The sequence below is a fragment of the Terrapene carolina genome, unplaced genomic scaffold (genome assembly GCF_002925995.2).
Source record: "Terrapene carolina triunguis isolate 2854851 unplaced genomic scaffold, T_m_triunguis-2.0 Scaffold26, whole genome shotgun sequence".
NCBI classification, from domain to species: domain Eukaryota; kingdom Metazoa; phylum Chordata; order Testudines; family Emydidae; genus Terrapene; species Terrapene triunguis.
In genome coordinates this window covers 3,796,023-3,812,959 of record NW_020664377.1, presented here as the reverse complement: position 1 = coordinate 3,812,959, position 16,937 = coordinate 3,796,023, and the positions used below count along the sequence as shown (strand labels likewise).

General features: G+C 43.4%; 1 protein-coding gene across 8 annotated transcripts in view; it reads right to left on the bottom strand.

Moving 5' to 3' along the window:
* Positions 1-16,937, bottom strand: part of LOC113406352 (lysine-specific demethylase 6A) — a 283,935-nt gene that overhangs the window by 206,156 nt on the left and 60,842 nt on the right. For all 8 annotated transcript variants that reach the window (XM_026650736.1, XM_026650746.1, XM_026650739.1 and 5 more), the window contains one exon: positions 3,584-3,633. In XM_026650736.1, coding sequence (XP_026506521.1) covers positions 3,584-3,633 — 50 coding nt within the window. The remainder of the gene's footprint in view (positions 1-3,583; positions 3,634-16,937) is intronic.

Sequence of the window (16,937 nt, the reverse complement as noted above, 5' to 3'; positions counted from 1 at the left end):
GTTCCAAGAATGACTAAAGAAAAGTAAAGCCCAACAGTAACTATATAATGTGTAGTGACAGCACAATTTAGAATAACGTCCCATTTGGATGAGACCAAGCAGCAGCAAAGCTGGCCATTTTGTACCAGCCACACTGCGCTTGTAATACCAAAATGAAGGTTACTTAACTGTAACCAGCATTCTGTGAAACGACCTCTGCATGGTCCCACTCTTGGGATGTGCAGACTATGCAGCTAGGACTTCAGTGCATCACAAGAGTAGGAATGTGCAGAGGCAACTTGAAGAAAAACAGTAAGATTTAACTCAGTACAAATATAAAACATTTTAAACAGGTTAGTAAAATAAATGTAACCTGTGTTTAACATCAAAATCTCTTGGATTATGCAACAACAAAGTAAATTATTTCTTTTAAACATTTTCTTTTAATTTAACAGACACTTTGAGCAAGTTTAAGATCAAATACGCCTAACAAAAATATACCACTCACTCTGCACTCCAACACAACAGTGAAATGTCTATTGCATAATCCAGCATCTCTTATGAGGTGAGCTATTAAAACGTGAGACAGACAAGTGATCCAAGTCACAAAATGCTCTTAGATGTTTAACAGACATTATGCCTACAGCATAGACACAGTTAGAATAGATTGCTTGATAATTAACCAATTGTCCCTGCACTTTGATTTATTTAACCTAAAGGTTACAATGAATCTCAAAGACTATGTATAGCATAATGTCAAATCTCTGCTTTTTTAAGAATTATTATCCCTTTTTAAGTTCAACTGCTATCAGTTCTTAAGAATGACCTCAGCTCCAAAACCTCTCCTGATTGCACACTTCTCAGGTGGCTGTATAGTAGTGGAGCCTCTGAGGATACTAGTTCAGCTAGAGTACCCCCCACCAACTGGTCCTCCCGTGCCCAAAAGAGGGAGTGAGCAGTAAATCAATGTAGACCAAAAAAAGTTTTTCCTCCTTCAAATTCCTTTTGTACACCTGCATGCAGGGAGCCTCTCTAGATCTAGGATCACACAATCCCCTCAGGGCCTTCAAATCCTGCCCTTTCCTCCACATGCAACAGAACATATTTTATCCAACTACAGACATGTCCAGTGGGGGAAGAGATGGAGCAGAATTTGTCAAAGTACGCTCTGATTTCATATGCTACTTGAAGACAACAAAAAATGGATATAAAGTTATCAGTCAAAATCAATACATAAGAACAGACGAGCGGCCATACTTGGTTAGACTAAAGGTTCATTTAGCCCAGTATCCTGTCTTCCGACAATGGCCAATGCCAGGTGCCCCAGAGGAAATGAACAGAACAGGCAATCACCAAGTGATCCATCCCGTGTTGCCCATTCCCAGCTTCTGGCAAACAGAGGCTAGGGACACCATCCTGCCCATCCTGGCTAATACCCATTGACGGACATCATTTATGACTCAATTCAGGAAAGCATCATTATTCACAAAATCACTTAAACATATGTGGGCAGAAAGCTGGCTAGATCGTCAGGCTCAACAGGTAGTGATCAACAGCTCGATGTCTAGTTGGCAGTCAGTATCAAGCAAAGTGCCCCAGGGGTCGGTCCTGGGGCCGGTTTTGTTCAACATCTTCATTAATGATCTGGATGATGGGATGGATTGCACCATCAGCAAGTTCACAGATTATACTAAACTGTGGGGAGAGGTAGATTGGCTGGAGGGTAGGGATAGGGTCCAGAGTGACCTAGACCAGTGTTTCCCAAACTTGGGATGCTGCTTGTGTAGGGAAAGCCCCTGGCAGGCCGGGCCGGTTTGTTTACCTGACGCGTCCGCAGGTCCGGCTGATCACGGCTCCCACTGGCCGCGGTTCGCCGCTCCAGGCCAATGGGAGCTGCTGGAAGTGGCGGCCAGTACGTCCCTCGGCCCGTGCCGCTTCCAGCATCTCCCATTGGCCTGCAGCGGCAAACTGCAGCCAGTGGAAGCCGCGATCGGCCGGACCTGCGGACACGGCAGGTAAACAAACCGGCCCGGCCCGCCAGGGGCTTTCCCTAAACAAGCGGCGTCCCAAGTTTGGGAAACATTGACCTAGACAAATTGGAGGATTGGGCCAAAAGAAATCTGATGAGATTGAACAAGGACAAGTGCAGAGTCCTCCACTTAGGATGGAAGACTCCCATGCACTGCTACAGGCTGGGGACTGACTGGCTAAGCAGCCGTTCGGTAGAAAAGGACCTGGGGATTACAGTGGACAAGAAGCTAGATATGAGTCAACAGTGTGCCCTTATTGCCAAGAAGGCTAACAGCATATTGGGCTGCATTAGTAGGAGCACTGCCAGCAGATCGAGGGAAGTGATTATTCCCCTCTATTCGGCACTGGTGAGGCCATACCTGGAATAATGCATCCAGTTTTGGGCCCCCCCACTATAGAAAGGATGTGGCCTTACAAGGAGAGGCTGAGGGAACTGTGCTTATTTAGTCTGCAGAAGAGAAGAGTGAGGGGGGGTTTGATAGCAGCCTTCAACTACCTGAAGGGGGGTTCCAAAAAGGATGGAGCTAGGCTATTCTCAGTGGTGGCAGATGACAGAAGCAGCAGAAGTGCAAGTTGCAGTGGGGGAGGTTTAGGTTGGATATTAGGAAAAACTATTTCACTAGGAGGGTGGTGAAGTACTGGAATGGGTTACCTCTGGAGGTGGTGGAATCTCCTTCCTTAGAGGTTTTTAAGGCCCGGCTTGACAAAGCCCTGGCTGGGATGATTTAGTTGGGGTTGGTACTGCTTTGAGCAGGGGGTTGGACTAGATGACCTCCTGAGGTCTCTTCTAACCCTAGTCTTCTATGATTCTATGAACTTTAAGCATGACACAAAGTTAGTCACATGCTCAAGCACTTTTCTGAATATAGATGGACTTAAGTGTTTTCTGGAATTGGGAGCTTAAATCAGCATTACAGAATCTTGCCATATGAAAATAAAATCATGTACAATATTGTTTCTACACTCAGTGTCAGATAAAGAATTTTTCATCTTTACAATCTTGCCACCTTTGCTTACACTTGTTAAAGATATCATTATTAATATAGCTATGTGAACTTTTTTTTTTTTTTTTTTTTTTTTTTTTTTAAAGAGTCTACATAAAAGACTACTTCCTTGTTCACAGTGAATTCTAATACAATACTGAAAAAGTACTTCAAATAATAATGTCCATGTCACCATGGAAATCAAAAGTACATCAGGAAAAATGCCCTTGGGTTAAGTCCAAAACTTGCGCAGAAGCTTTCATGTGATTGCAATTTTCTCAATACTCAAACCTGCCCAAATATCTAACAGGGTTTTATGAAAAATTGCAGTAAAAATGATCAAAACAAAATTCCACAAAAAACATGACCAATTTTTGGAAGTGTTAGCTAGTTAAACAAAAAAGTGAACGGAGGAAAAGGTTGTTTCTATTTTTAACTTAGACAAATTGTATGTAAAGAAGGAGGAACATTTCCATTAATACAAATGTTACATGGCAAAAAATAGATGCTGCAGAGTTATACCCACATTAACCCACTTTAGAAATCCAAACATTTAGAAAACAATTAGAAAAAAGTGAATATATACAGACCTTCCAGTAGTCAGATTGTAAACTGTAGTACCTCTGGTAGGCAGATAATGCTGCAATAAAGAAAAAGGTTGGGTTTTTTTTTTTAAAAGAACAAGACTGAAAACGCCTTAAGAGTATAAAAATATGCAACATGGAAATGATAAATAATTTAATAAAAGTAACACTAACAATAACTATGCACTGTTATGGATAGAGTATTTCCTAAAGATTACAATTTTGCTGTAGAAAGTGTCTCAACCAAAAAGTGAATGTTATCATGATTTACATAAAATTAAATCAAGTAGTATTTTAAAGTAAGTTTATGAAAGAAATTTATTGGCTTTTGACAAAGCTGCTATTGATTTTAAAATTTAATCACGTAGCATGTTTACAATGCTCTCTGGTGTCTTGCACAATTTTTGCAAGGGAAGAAGAGCAGACTGATCTGTAGAAAGATTACAGAAGCAGCACCCTCTCCCTTTCCATAATCAGATAACGTGTGGGGACAGTGGGAGGAAAGCTTCAATTTTATCCAAAACCTACCAAGCCCAAGACCATTATGAAAGACAGAGCTCTTAAGATGGGTCTAGAGACGGCACCCTGGTATGAATCACTGAATTACCATTATTTGGAGATTGAGTTCTCAACAAATCATTGTTCTTGCACCTTACTGCTCTCCCCTCAAAAAAAAAAAAAAAAACTGGTTAATAGGTTTAATCTTTTTGAAAAAAAAAGTCTGGTGTGAAAAAAAAAAAAAAAAAAAAAAGTCAAGCCCCACCTTTGCTACTTAATGTACTCACTGCCAGACAGGCATAAATGCAGAGCTTATATTCTTATAAAAATAGTTGACATGCAAAAAACACAAGTAGCATTTAAAATAATGATTCATTAATACCTTCATTAAAAAGTCCATATTTTCAACTCTGAAAAGTATCAGTTTTATAAGAAATTTAATTAAGTTTAACAGTAGCACCCAGTGTGCGCTAAGAACTTTCCAAAGACTCAAAAGGGACTGTCCTTGCTTTGAGGAGCTCACAATCCAAGGAAAGACAGGAAAGCAGACCATTATGCGGAATGGGAAAAGCAATAGACTTTCTATATGCAAATTAACTCACTGAAGCACCATAGAGTGGGTGTTTAAATTATAGCATACTTTGTAAGTGCAAGCCCTACATACTCGGTTACATAACAGACCAAGAGCCATTCAAGACTTTCAGAAATATTGCAGATACTTAAGAGCAAGAATACAAATATATATTTACAAAAACGGTGTATTTCTAGATCAAGCACCTCATCATGCGATTGGCTCTAATCTGGGACTTTTGGGGAATACTATCATATTACATGAAAAGTACGAATGTAAAAGATGTAACACAAGTTAAACTATATGCAAAGTTAAGGCAAATATTTCATCTTTTACACCTGACATCCATGAGTCCAAAATCATCAATTTAAATTACAGATATAAAAGCAAGCTTAACTGATTTGCTGTATTTTGATGATCAGTCAACCTTATTCTTAAATTTGATATGTTATTTTGACAAGCCATAAGGATTTGGGGGGTTGTTGTTTTTTGGTTAGTTTGATTAAAACAAACTGCAGTTACTCTCTAAAGCAGTGGTCCCCAACCTTTTTCGTCTGGCGCGTGCCAGACGAGCCACGGAGAACCGTGGCGGTGGACGAGCAACCACCGAAATGCCGCCGACAAGCAGCGTCATCCAGACGCATCACTGCCGAAATGCCACCGCAACGCCTCTGGATGACGCTGCTTCTCAGCGGCATTTCAGCGGATGCTCGTCCGCTGGCCAGTACGCGGGCGCACTTAGACACCCCGGCAGGCGCCATGGCGCCCGCAGGCACTGCGTTGTGGACCCCTACTCTAAAGGGACCACATTAACATTTTCTGCTGCATGCAACACAAGCTATTGTAGATTTACATTCCTTCTATTTACACCTATATACACCCCACAAGTCACTTTTACTCCTCAGACTGAATGAACACCATTAAATAATGCATAGCACTTATATGTATAGATGTAGAGCTTATCTGAATAAGACTATTCTGGAAAGAACTCTAGACACTTAATCCAACTGACCATTTCATGACAATTAATTCAAACACAATTTTAAAAAAATATAAAGTAAGTCTCTTATACAATAGTTGAGAGAGAGAGTCTAAAATCAGCATCTTAATCATAGGCTGTGATATTGTACAGTATCACTAACAGACAGAGTCTTTCACAATTTACATGCCTCAGATATTCATATTGAGTTTAATCTACAAAGAGAAGTAATTTTTGAACACATGGATGACCTTCCTCTGCCAATCAGCTATTACAAGAAAGAAAAGTTTTGTTTTATGTTTCAGAGTCTTATAGCAAGGAGTCCACCTAAAACTGAAGGAAGTTACAAGATTACTGATTTTAAACAATAAAAGTAATTTTAAAATCAGCATATTATTTAAGATTTAACAAACTGTAGTAATTAAGAGAACATGTGTTTTTAATATAGAAGTATATTTCATTGTACTATAATAATCACCAAGAAACAAACATTTTAAACAGTCAAAAGTTTTTATATTAAATTTTTAAAGAAATTTAAGTTCATATCAGTAATATTTCAAGCAGGAAATTTTTTAAAGTCTTGTTAAAACCTCAAAACTGAGAAAACTTAAGTTTTACCATTCATACTTTTTTAAAATTTACTCAGCTTTGAAAACAAATGTCACCAGTCATTTTCACTTAGGGTATGTCTACGCTACAAAATTAGGTCGATTTTATAGAAGTTGATTTTTAGAAATCGATTTTATACAGTCGATTGCGTATGTCCACACTAAGCGCATTAAGTCGGTGGAGTGCGTCCTCACTACCGTGGCTAGCATCGACTTACGGAGCGATGGACTGCGGGTAGCTATCCCACAGTTCCCGCAGTCTCCGTCGCCCATTGGAATTCTTGGTTAAGCTCCCAGTGCCTGATGGGGCAAAGACATTGTCGCGGGTGGTTTTGGGTACATGTCGTCAATTGCCCCTCCCGCCATGAAAGCAATGGCAGACAATCATTTCACGCCTTTTTTCCCCAGGGTTACCCGTGCAGACACCAAACCACGGCAAGCACGGAGCCCACTCAGCTCACTGTCACCGCTGTTGTTGTGAGCATTGTAAACACTTCACACATTATCCTGGAGAATATGGAGAACCGGGCTAAGAGACGCCAGCACGAGGAGGATTTTGATGAGGACATGGACACAGACATTCCTGAAAGCATGGGCTCTGGCAATAGAGACATCATGGCAGCAGTGGGGCTGGTTGATACAGTGGAATGCCAATTCTGGGCCAGGCAAATAAGCACAGACTGGTGGGACTGCATAGTGTTGCGGGTATGGGATGATTCACAGTGGCTGCAAAACTTTTGCATACGTAAGTCCACTTTCCTGGAACTCTGAGTTGCTTTCCCCCACCCTGAAGCGCAGGAGTACCAAGATGAGAGCTGCCCTGACAGTTGAAAAGTGAGTGGCGATAGACCTGTGGAAGCTTGCAACGCCTGACTGCTACCAGTCAGTTGGGAATCAATTTGGAGTGGGCAAGTCTACTGTGGGGTTGCTGTGATCCAAGTAGCCAATGCAATCATTGACTTTCTGTTATCAAGGGTAGTGACTCTGGGAAACGTGCATCTCTGGCTAAGGCATCGGAGTTCAAAGTGCTGTCCAGAGCAGTCACAATGGAGCACTCTGGGATAGTTCTCGGAGGCCAATACCGTCGATTTTCGTCCGCAATACCCCAAATTCGACCCAGCAAGGTCGATTTTAGCGCTACTTCCCTCACCAGGGAGGAGTACAGAAGTCAATTTTAAGAGCCCTTCAGGTCAACGGAACGGGGTTGCTTGTGTGGACACAGTCATTTTTAAATCGACCTAACGCGGCTAAATTCGACCTAACCCCGTAGTGTAGACCAGGCCTGAGTTAAAAGTCATTCATTTTCTGATTTTCATATATTAAAATAATGTTGTGACTTGTGTTTTCACAATTCCTAGAGAATGTTTAAATTAAAAGTTAATTTGAATGAACTTTCATAAAAAGATGGGGAGGGGGGCGCCCCTACATTTTTTACTATAACGAAGACCATTTTCAACAGAGTTGTTTAAAAGATAAGGGAACACCTTCTAAAATTAATAAATACTACTCAAAGGATACAGATGATATGCATCTCAGATTAAGAAAATTAATGAATCTACAGAGCTGACAACTGTTGCTGAAAAGTCCTACATGAATACGGAAACACCTGTGGGCTGCAAAAAACAACAGGCTTAAAACTACTGCCTTAAAGTGAGCCCAAACAAATTCCATAATATGATTAAAGTATTGAGGAAAAAAAGTATTATTATAGAGGAAGTTGAGAGCACCTCTTTTCAAAACGTCTTGCAGAGTAGAGCCTGGCAATTACAGGCCAGTAAGCCTAACTTCAGTATCAGGCAAACTGGTTGGAACTATAGTAAAAAACAGAATTAACAGACACAAATAAACAACATGTTGGAAGAGTCAACACGGCTTTTGTAAAAAGGAAATCATGTCTCACCAATCTATTGGAATTCTTTGAGGGTACCAACACACACGTGGAGAATGATGATCTAGTGGATATAGTGTACTTGGACTTTCAGAAAGCCTTTGACAAGGTCCCTCACCAAACTGCTTAAACAAAGTAAGCACTCATGGGATAAGTGGGATGGTCCTCTCCTATCTTTTAACCAGTTACTAATCCATGAAACAAAGGATAGGAATAAATGGTCAGATTTCACAATGGAGGTAAATAGTGGCATCCCCCAAGGATCTGTAGTGGGACCTGTGCTGTTTAACATTCATAAATGATCAGGAAAAAGGGGTAAACAGCAAGGTGGCTAAGTCTGCAAATGAGACAAAATTACTCAAGATTGTTAAGTCCAAAGCCGAAGCTAAAGAGTTACAAAGGGATCTCATAAACCTGGGTGATAGGGCAACAAAATGGCAGATGAAATTCAATGTTGATAAGTCCAAAGTAATACATATTGGAAAACATAATTAGAGCCCTGTGTGGACACAAATTTATATCTGAGGATATAAATCTATATCCCCGGACCCACAGGACTCTCCTGGGAACCGTAGCAGCAAAAAGAGCAGAGTGTAGGGCCGCCACTTCCAGGAACCAGCGCCCCACACTGGCAGCTCCTCCGGTGCAGCTGTCCCATCTCCAGCCCCACCCATTGGAACAGGCACCAAGCTCACCAGCAGCTGTCCCTGGTCGCACTCTTGTGTTCAAGCTGCACCCAAGCCCCCAGACAGGAGATGGAGACAACTATGTGGAAGGACAGGGGCAGGGCTGGGGGAACTCCTGTCGCAGGGCGCTGGCTCCTGGGAGCGGTGGGCCCACGTTCTTCTCTTTTTGCAGCTGCAGTTCCCAGGAGAGCCCTGCGGTTCCATGGATACCGATTTATATATGCAGATAGCCACATCCGCAGATATAAATTTTTATCCACGGGGGCTCTAAACATAATCCCAGCTATACATACAAAATGGAGTCTAAATTAGCTGTTACCACTCAAGAAAGATGAGGTTACTCACCCTATGCCATAACTGAGTTTAGGTGTGTCTGAGTCCCTGCACCTAAGATTGGAGATTTTTGATAGCAGGGCCAATTTGGGCCACGTGTGCGCTCTCCCAGTCTTGCGCTGCATTTGGCTGCTATATAGTTCCTTCTGTACCACAGTCTGTATATAAGAACTCTGAAGTAGAGGAGAGGGGGGCAGGTAGTGGAGCACACATAGGGATAATACTCGAAGAAGAAGAGAAGGTTACTCACCATGTGCAATAACTGAGGTTTTCTGAGGTATGTCCCTATGGGTACTCTACTTTAGGTGACTGTAGAGCAGTGCCCTCTGTTGGAAGGATTGGGTTTCGGAGTTGGATTCTTTACTGATGATAAAACAGTCAGTCCTAATAGTGCATCAGATGCTAAGTCGAGCGATTACATAATGCTCTGTAAATGTGTGAACAGACGCCCAGGTCACTGCTTTACAAATGTTTGTAATCAAAACATTGTTCAAAGAAGCTATAGAGGTGGAGAGTGATCTTGTACAGTGTGTGAGAGTCCCCGCTGGGGGCTGCAAGTCACGTTGACAACAGCAATAGCTAATACAATTGGAAATCCATTTTAAGAGTCTTTGCTTAGATATGGATGATCCTTTAGATCTCTCTGCAACGGTAAGGAATAGGCTTGGTGATTTCTTGAAAGGTTTGATCCTTTCTAAATAGAAGGCTAACACTCTCCTAATGTCTAGTGTGTGGAACATTACCTCCCTTTTATTCTCGAGAGATTTGGGGAAGAATGATGGGAGATGAATATAGATTGATTCATGAAGGATGAAGGTATTTTTGGTAGGAACTTTGAATGTGGTCACAAAGTGGTTTTATCCTTGAAGAAAATTGTAAAGGGAGGTGGTAACACTGTGAGATCACCTATTTCCCCCACTCTTCAAGTGGATGTGATTGCCTTTCTTGTGGCAGTCTTTATAGAAAGATGTACAGTAACTCCTCACTTAGTCATCCCGCTTAACATTGTTTCGTTGCTGATCAATTAGGGAGCATACTCATTTAAAGTTGTGCAATGCTCCACTCTTACGTTGTTTGGCTGCCTGCTTTCTCCACAGCTGGCAGCCTCCCTTCGGCCCCCTCCCCTCCAGTGCTTCCCGCCCACCGGCAGACTCTGCAGATCAGCGCCTTCCCTTCCTCCCCCCGCCTCCTGCCCATGGCAATCAGCTGGCTTGCAGTGTTTTGGAGGCAGGAGGGAGGGGGGAGGAGCGAGGCCTCGGTGCGCAGGCTCCCCCTCCCTCCTGAATGCGGCAAGCCAGCTGATTGCCCTGGGCAGGAAGCAAGGGAGGGAGTGGAGGTGCGCCGAGTCCTTGCTCCTCCCACCTCCCTGCTACCCAGAGCAATCAGCTGGCTTGCCGCGTTCGGGAGGCAGGGGAAGCCTGCGCGCCGAGTCCTCGCGCCTCCCCCCTCCCCTGCCTCCCGAACGCGGCAAGCCAACTGATTGCCCTGGGCAGGAGGGAGGGGGGAGGAGCGAGGACTCGGCACGCCTCTCCCCTGCCTCCCGAACGCTGCAAGCCAGCTACTTGCCGCCGGCCGGCAGGAGGGAGGGGGAGCTTGCACGCCGAGTCCTCACTCTTCCCCGCTCCCTCCTGCCCGGGGCAATCAGCTGGCTTGCCGCGTTCGGGAGGCAGGGGAAGCCTGCGCGCCGAGTTCTCGCTCCTCCCCCATCCTCTGCCTCCCAAATGCTGCAAGCCAGCTGATTGCCGCTGCCACCAGCAGGAGGAGCCTGCACCCCAAGTCCTCGCTCTTCTCCCCTCCCTCCTGCCCCAGCTGCCCTGGAACCTAACCCTCCCTATTTACATTAATTCTTATGGGGAAATTGGATTCGCTTAACATCATTTCACTTAAAGTCGCATTTTTCAGGAACATAACTACAACGTTAAGTGAGGATTACTGTATGAGCCACCAGGTTGCCATAAATTCAAGGGGTGGGAGGGTGGGGGGGAGAATCAGGCAGGTGTCATAGAACTAGGTTAAGGTCCCATGGTGGTGTAGGATCTCGAATTTAAGTTAGAGGTTCCAAATACCTTTAAAAAAATCTTTTTGTTGTACGATGCACGAATAGTGAGTGTCAATCAATCTTGTAGAGGAAGGCCGCGTAATGGCCACGAAATGGATTCTCAGCAAACTTAACAACAGTCTTGATTTTTTTAGTTCCAGGATATCTAATCCAGCATCAATGGTAAGGCAGAGGATATAGCTGTAACCTGTCTATTGTCACACCAAATCCAGAATCTCTTCCATTTGTGAACTAAAGTATGGCGCATGACTGTTTTTCTGCTATTTAACAGTATCTCTTTTACATCTTCAGAACAGCTCATTGTGACATTTTGGAACCATCAAGGACCCATGCTTTCAGGTGGAGAATTTCTAGATTTCTGTGATGGATCTAGCCTTGAGAAAGGATGTTTGGAATGGGATGAACAGTGACGGGGGGTGGGGTGGGGGAGTATGCGCATACCATCAGCCATAAAAAGGGAAAGATGTCTGTCTGGGCCACGTTGTGGCTATCAAAATGACCCTGGCCTTTTTGTCCTTTATTTTGTGTATTACTCTGGGTATTAATGGAATCGGAGAAAACACCTGTATATAGAGGTCTGTCCCATCTGAGAAGAAAGGAATCCCCCAGCGATTGACAATCCTGTCCTGCTCTTGAGCAGAATTGAGAGCACTTGCTTTCCCAGCTGTGGCAAAAAGATCTATGCTCAGAAGTCCCCAACACATTAATGTTTTGTGTAGGATCGTGGTATCTATTTCCCACTCGTGTTCTTGTGAGAACTTCCTGCTGAATGTGTCTGCCATGGTGTTTTGAAATCCTGGTTGATAAGTAGCTGAGATATTGATCCTGCGGTGAATGCACCAATTCCATAATTTCACTGCATCGGCACATAGGGAGGGTGATCTTGCCTTTGGCTGTTTATGTGAAACATACAAGTGATGTCATCTGTCATTGTTTTGTGTGTGTGTGTGTCTGTCTTTGATTAGTGGTAAAAAGTGAGAATATGCATTTCTGGCTGCTCTGAGCTTCCCCAGGTTGACATGTTATGACTCTGAACATAAGAACCTAAGAATGGCCATACTTGGTCGGACCAAAGGTCCATCCAGCCCAGTATCCTGTCTACCGACAGTGGTCAATGCCAGCTGCCCCAGAGGCAGTGAACCAATAAAATCTCTCAAGTGATCTCTCTCCTTCCATCCAACTCCACCCTTTGACAAACAGAGGCTAGGGACACCATTCCTTACCCAGGGAACCATTTGCCATGGACTGTGTAGTCGCCAAGTGTGCTCCCCTCCCAAAGGTCCAAAGGGATGTGTCCGTCGTCAGTATCAGTGATGGAGGTGGTTGGACGACGCGAACTCAAGCACACATATTGTGGGGGTTTGTCCACCAGTCAAGTTAGCTTTTGACTGTGGAGGACATTGAGAGATTGTTTAAATTGTGTCTCTGCGAAGCATAAACTGTTCTGAGCCACCCTTGAATGCAATGCATATGGAGTCTGGCATGTTTTATGATAAAGGTGGCAGCCGCCATGTGTCCCAGTAGTTGCAGACATGCTCTGGCTGATACCTGCAGGATGGTTTGAACTGTGGAGATCAACCTGACTAGGGTAGTGAATGTGTGTTGGAAGGGAGGCTTTGGCCTCCACTCCAGAGAGGTAGGCCCCTGTGAACTATGATTTCTGAGTGTTTATTTGTAGGCCTAGTCATAAGAAAAGGTCCATAGTCTTTTGTGTAGCTATTAATGCGTCGTCTCAAGAAGGGGCTTTGAGTAGGAAACTGTTCACGTATAGGAATATCATGATTTCTTGTTTTTGGAGGTGTGCCGCTAACACTGCAAGGGCTTTGGAGAATACCCTGGGTGTCAAAGATGGGCCAAATGGGAGTATTCTGTATTGGAAGTGATTCTGCCCCAGTGTGAACCTGATGAATCTCCTGTGGGATTGGTGAATGTTAATATGAAAGTAGGCATCTTGAAGCTAGAGGGCCAATAACCAGTCCCTGCTAATGTAACCGTCTTGAATTGTTGTACTTTCACAACACTGAAAGTATTATTGAGCGCTCTTAGGTCTAGAATGGGTCTCCAACTGCCGTTCTTTTTCTGTACTAGAAATTATTTGGAATAAAAGGCCTTCCCTCTGTGTTGGATCGGAACTGGTTGTATAGAATCTAGTTGTAGGAAGTGGTTCATTTCCTCACCTAAAAGGTGCTCATGAGAGAGGTCCCTGAAGCAGAATGGGGAGGGAGGTAAAGTGGATTGAATATGTGTTGTTGATTATTTCTAACACCCATCCATCCGTGGTGATACTCTGCCACATTGGAAAGAAAGAGGCAAAGTGGTCAAACTGATGGAAACATTCAGGTTATTGCAGCACCTGTCTGCAGGGGTAGCATTTTGGAGCTTCGACCAAATTTTCTAAATTGTTGCTTTGATTAGAAGTTGAGATGTTCAGGGTTGTGATGGGGGGCGGTCTACGTTTAGCAGGTTTCTATCTTTTCGTTTCTGGGTCATAATGTCTTTGAGGTGGGACAAATGAAGGAGGTTAAGACCTTTGTGTAGTGAGAGTATTTACTGGGCCTTCTCTTTTGTACTGGTGTGTAAATACCTAGAGATTTTAAATGTTGCCCTCGAATCTTTTAGGGAGTGGAGAGATTCGTCGGTTTGGTGAGTGAATAGTTGTGAGCCTTCAAAGGGGAGATATTCCACTCTGGCCTCCAACTCCTTCGGGAACCCAGAAAGATGCAGCCACGATGCCCTTTGCATGACCACGACTATCAATATCCAATGAGCAGCTGTGTTGGTCACGCCCAAGGAAGCTGGCAATGCAGTCCACACTAGGATCTGACACTTATTCACAATTGCCTGAAATTGCTTTTTGTCTTCTGGAATATACTCAAATTCACTCAATTTGGAGTAATTTGAGTGATTATAGTTTGTCAGAAGTGCTTCATAATTGACAGAGTTGCTGAGGAACATGCTTTGTGTCCAAATAGATCTACATCTCTTCCAGTCTATCATACGGCCATCATTTTAGCATGGTGCTATCTTCCATGTTCATTTACAGCGTTGACAACCAATGAATTCAGTGTAGGGTGCAAAAATAAAAAGTCCATGTCCTTACAGGGCACATAAAATTTCTTGTCCGCCCTCTTACAGGTAGGGGGCATTGTGGCCAGAGTCTGCCAGATACCTTTAGTTGGGTCTAATAGTGCTTCATTGATAGGTAGAGTTATTTTTGCCGATGTTGATGTCTGAAGTACAGTAGAACCTCAGAGTTACGAACACCTCGGGAATGGAGGTTGTTCGTAACTCTGAAATGTTCGTAACTCTCAACAAAACATTATGGTTGTTCTTTCAAAAGTTTACTACTGAACACTGACTTAATACAGCTTTGAAACTTTACTATGCAGAAGAAAAATGCTGCTTTCCTTTTTTTTTTTTTTTTTTTAGTAGTTTACATTTAACAACGTATTGTATTTCTGTTTTTTTGGTCTCTGCTACTGCCTGATTGAGTATTTCCAGTTTCAAATAAGGTGTGCAGTTGACTGGTCAGTTCATAACTCTAGTGTTCGTAACTCTGAGGTTCTATTGTATATCAAGTAATTTATGCTGGGATTCTTTCAATTCCTCCAGTGGAATTTAAAGAGAATTTGCTATTCTCCTGAACAGCTCCTGGAATTGCATCCTGGAAATCATCTGCTGTTGTTGGTGGGGGAAGGCATGACTGCTTTGTCTGATGAAGATGAAGCTGAAGCAATATTGGTTGCAGGCATAGTTTTTTTATCCTGTCTCTCTTCCTGTTCCTTAAAAGATTCTCTTTCAGGCTCAGGGGGTCTGGCTATTGAGGATGACAGGGAATACGTATCTCCCTCTCTCTGTGGATGCTGGAGGACCTGGAAAATTGCAGCCTGTATGCAGTCCATGGGTCCCAGTAGGGCCAACACAATGGAAAAGACATGGGTGAGGCACCCATGGGTGTCTGTACCAAGCCTGTTGGTCACGTCTAGCTTCATAATGCCTTGTCCAAGCGTAACGGTCAACTTGTGTAGCTCCCTAATGTGAAGGGGGGGAGGAGGGGTCTGTGGGGAAACTGAATAAATGTCCTCTTCCTCCTCCTTGTCATCATCACTAGAGAAATGGGGGGCAGCATAACTGGGAGTAACTTATATGTTTGGTACAGTGTATCTAAGCAGTTTGGTCGATGTGGTCTTTGAGGATCTGGGCTTAGCCTTGCTTCTACTTCCTGACAGTACCGTTTTGTCTGATCCTGCCCTCTTCAGGTCTTTGGACTTACTGGCGGCGATGGTACATAGGAACCAAAAGCCTCACAGGTACTCAGCCTTATACTGTCAGTATCGAAGCCACCGACCTAGCAGGGGATTTTTTTTCGGAGGCGGGGGTGAGAGAAGATGGTTCCCTGCTAGGAGAACTTGAGGCCTGCTTCTTGGTGGCTTTTTGTGAAGAATCTGTTGATTTCCTCCTCATAGACAGCAAGGAGTGGTGTTGAGCAGCTGATGTCGATGTTGACGGGGAGAGACCACTGTCCAAGGGGTCCCAGGACCGGGGTCGGAAGTTGGCCGTAGCAATCTCTTCATCAAAAGGAGTTTTAGCTTGAGCTAACAGCTTTTCTGGGTTCTTCCCTTAAGTTTAAGGCAGTGTGTGCTCTTTTGGAGCACGTGCCTCTCCTAGACAGCAGCTACAACAGGAGTGACCGCTGCTGACAGGGATGGCCTCCCAGCAGGAGAAGCAACACTTGAACCCAGGGGAGCTGGGCATAACCCCCTTTATATGGATCACCTCCCTGAAGGAAAGAAATAGGGAAGAACAACTACACTAATCTATGGGTCAAAAACAAACAAAAACATTTTAAACAAGAAAAAAAGGGGAATAGGGTATAACTAACTCACTAAAAGGCTAACAAAAATGCTACTAGTACAATAATAAGAACAAGAAAATACTAAGGAAATCGCTCCGAAAGGGCTCTGCTAAGGGCTCCATCTCAGGCCAACTGCAGGTGAGAAGGAACTGAGGGTGGTTTGGATGCACAGCACTATATAGCAACGCAAAAAGCACGCTACAAAAAAATTTCTGATCCTAGGCGCAGAGACAGACACAGACACACCTAAAGTGGAACACCCACAGGGACGCTATTCAAAGAAGAATTTGGAGTCATCGTGGATAGTTCCTGGAAGACATCAGCTCAATGTTCAGGGGCATTCAAAAAAGCTAACAGCATAAGGAACCATTAGGAAAGGGATAAATAATAAGACAGAAATATCCAGAAATATCACATTGCCACTAAATAAATCCACGGTATGCCCAAACCTGGAATACTGCATGCAGTTCTGGCTGTCCCCATTTCAAAAAAGAGACATTAGAATTGGAAAAATTACAGAGAAAGGTCACAAAAACGATTAGGGGTATGAAACATATGCTTCCATATGAAGAGATTAAAAAGAGTGGGACTGTTCATCTTAGAAGAGAGATTACTAAAGGGGGGATATGATAAAAGTCTATAAAATCATGAATGGTATGGAGAAAATGAATACAGAAATGCAATTTACCGCTTTACATAACACAAGAACGTAATGAAATTAATAGGGAGCAGGTTTAAAACAAACAAATAAGTACCTCTTCACACAATGCACATTCAACCTGTGAACTCATTGCCAGGGGCTGTTGTGAAGTCCAAAAGTATAACTGGGTTCAAAAAAAAGAACTGGATAGGTCCTGGAGGATAGGTCAATCAATGGCAATTA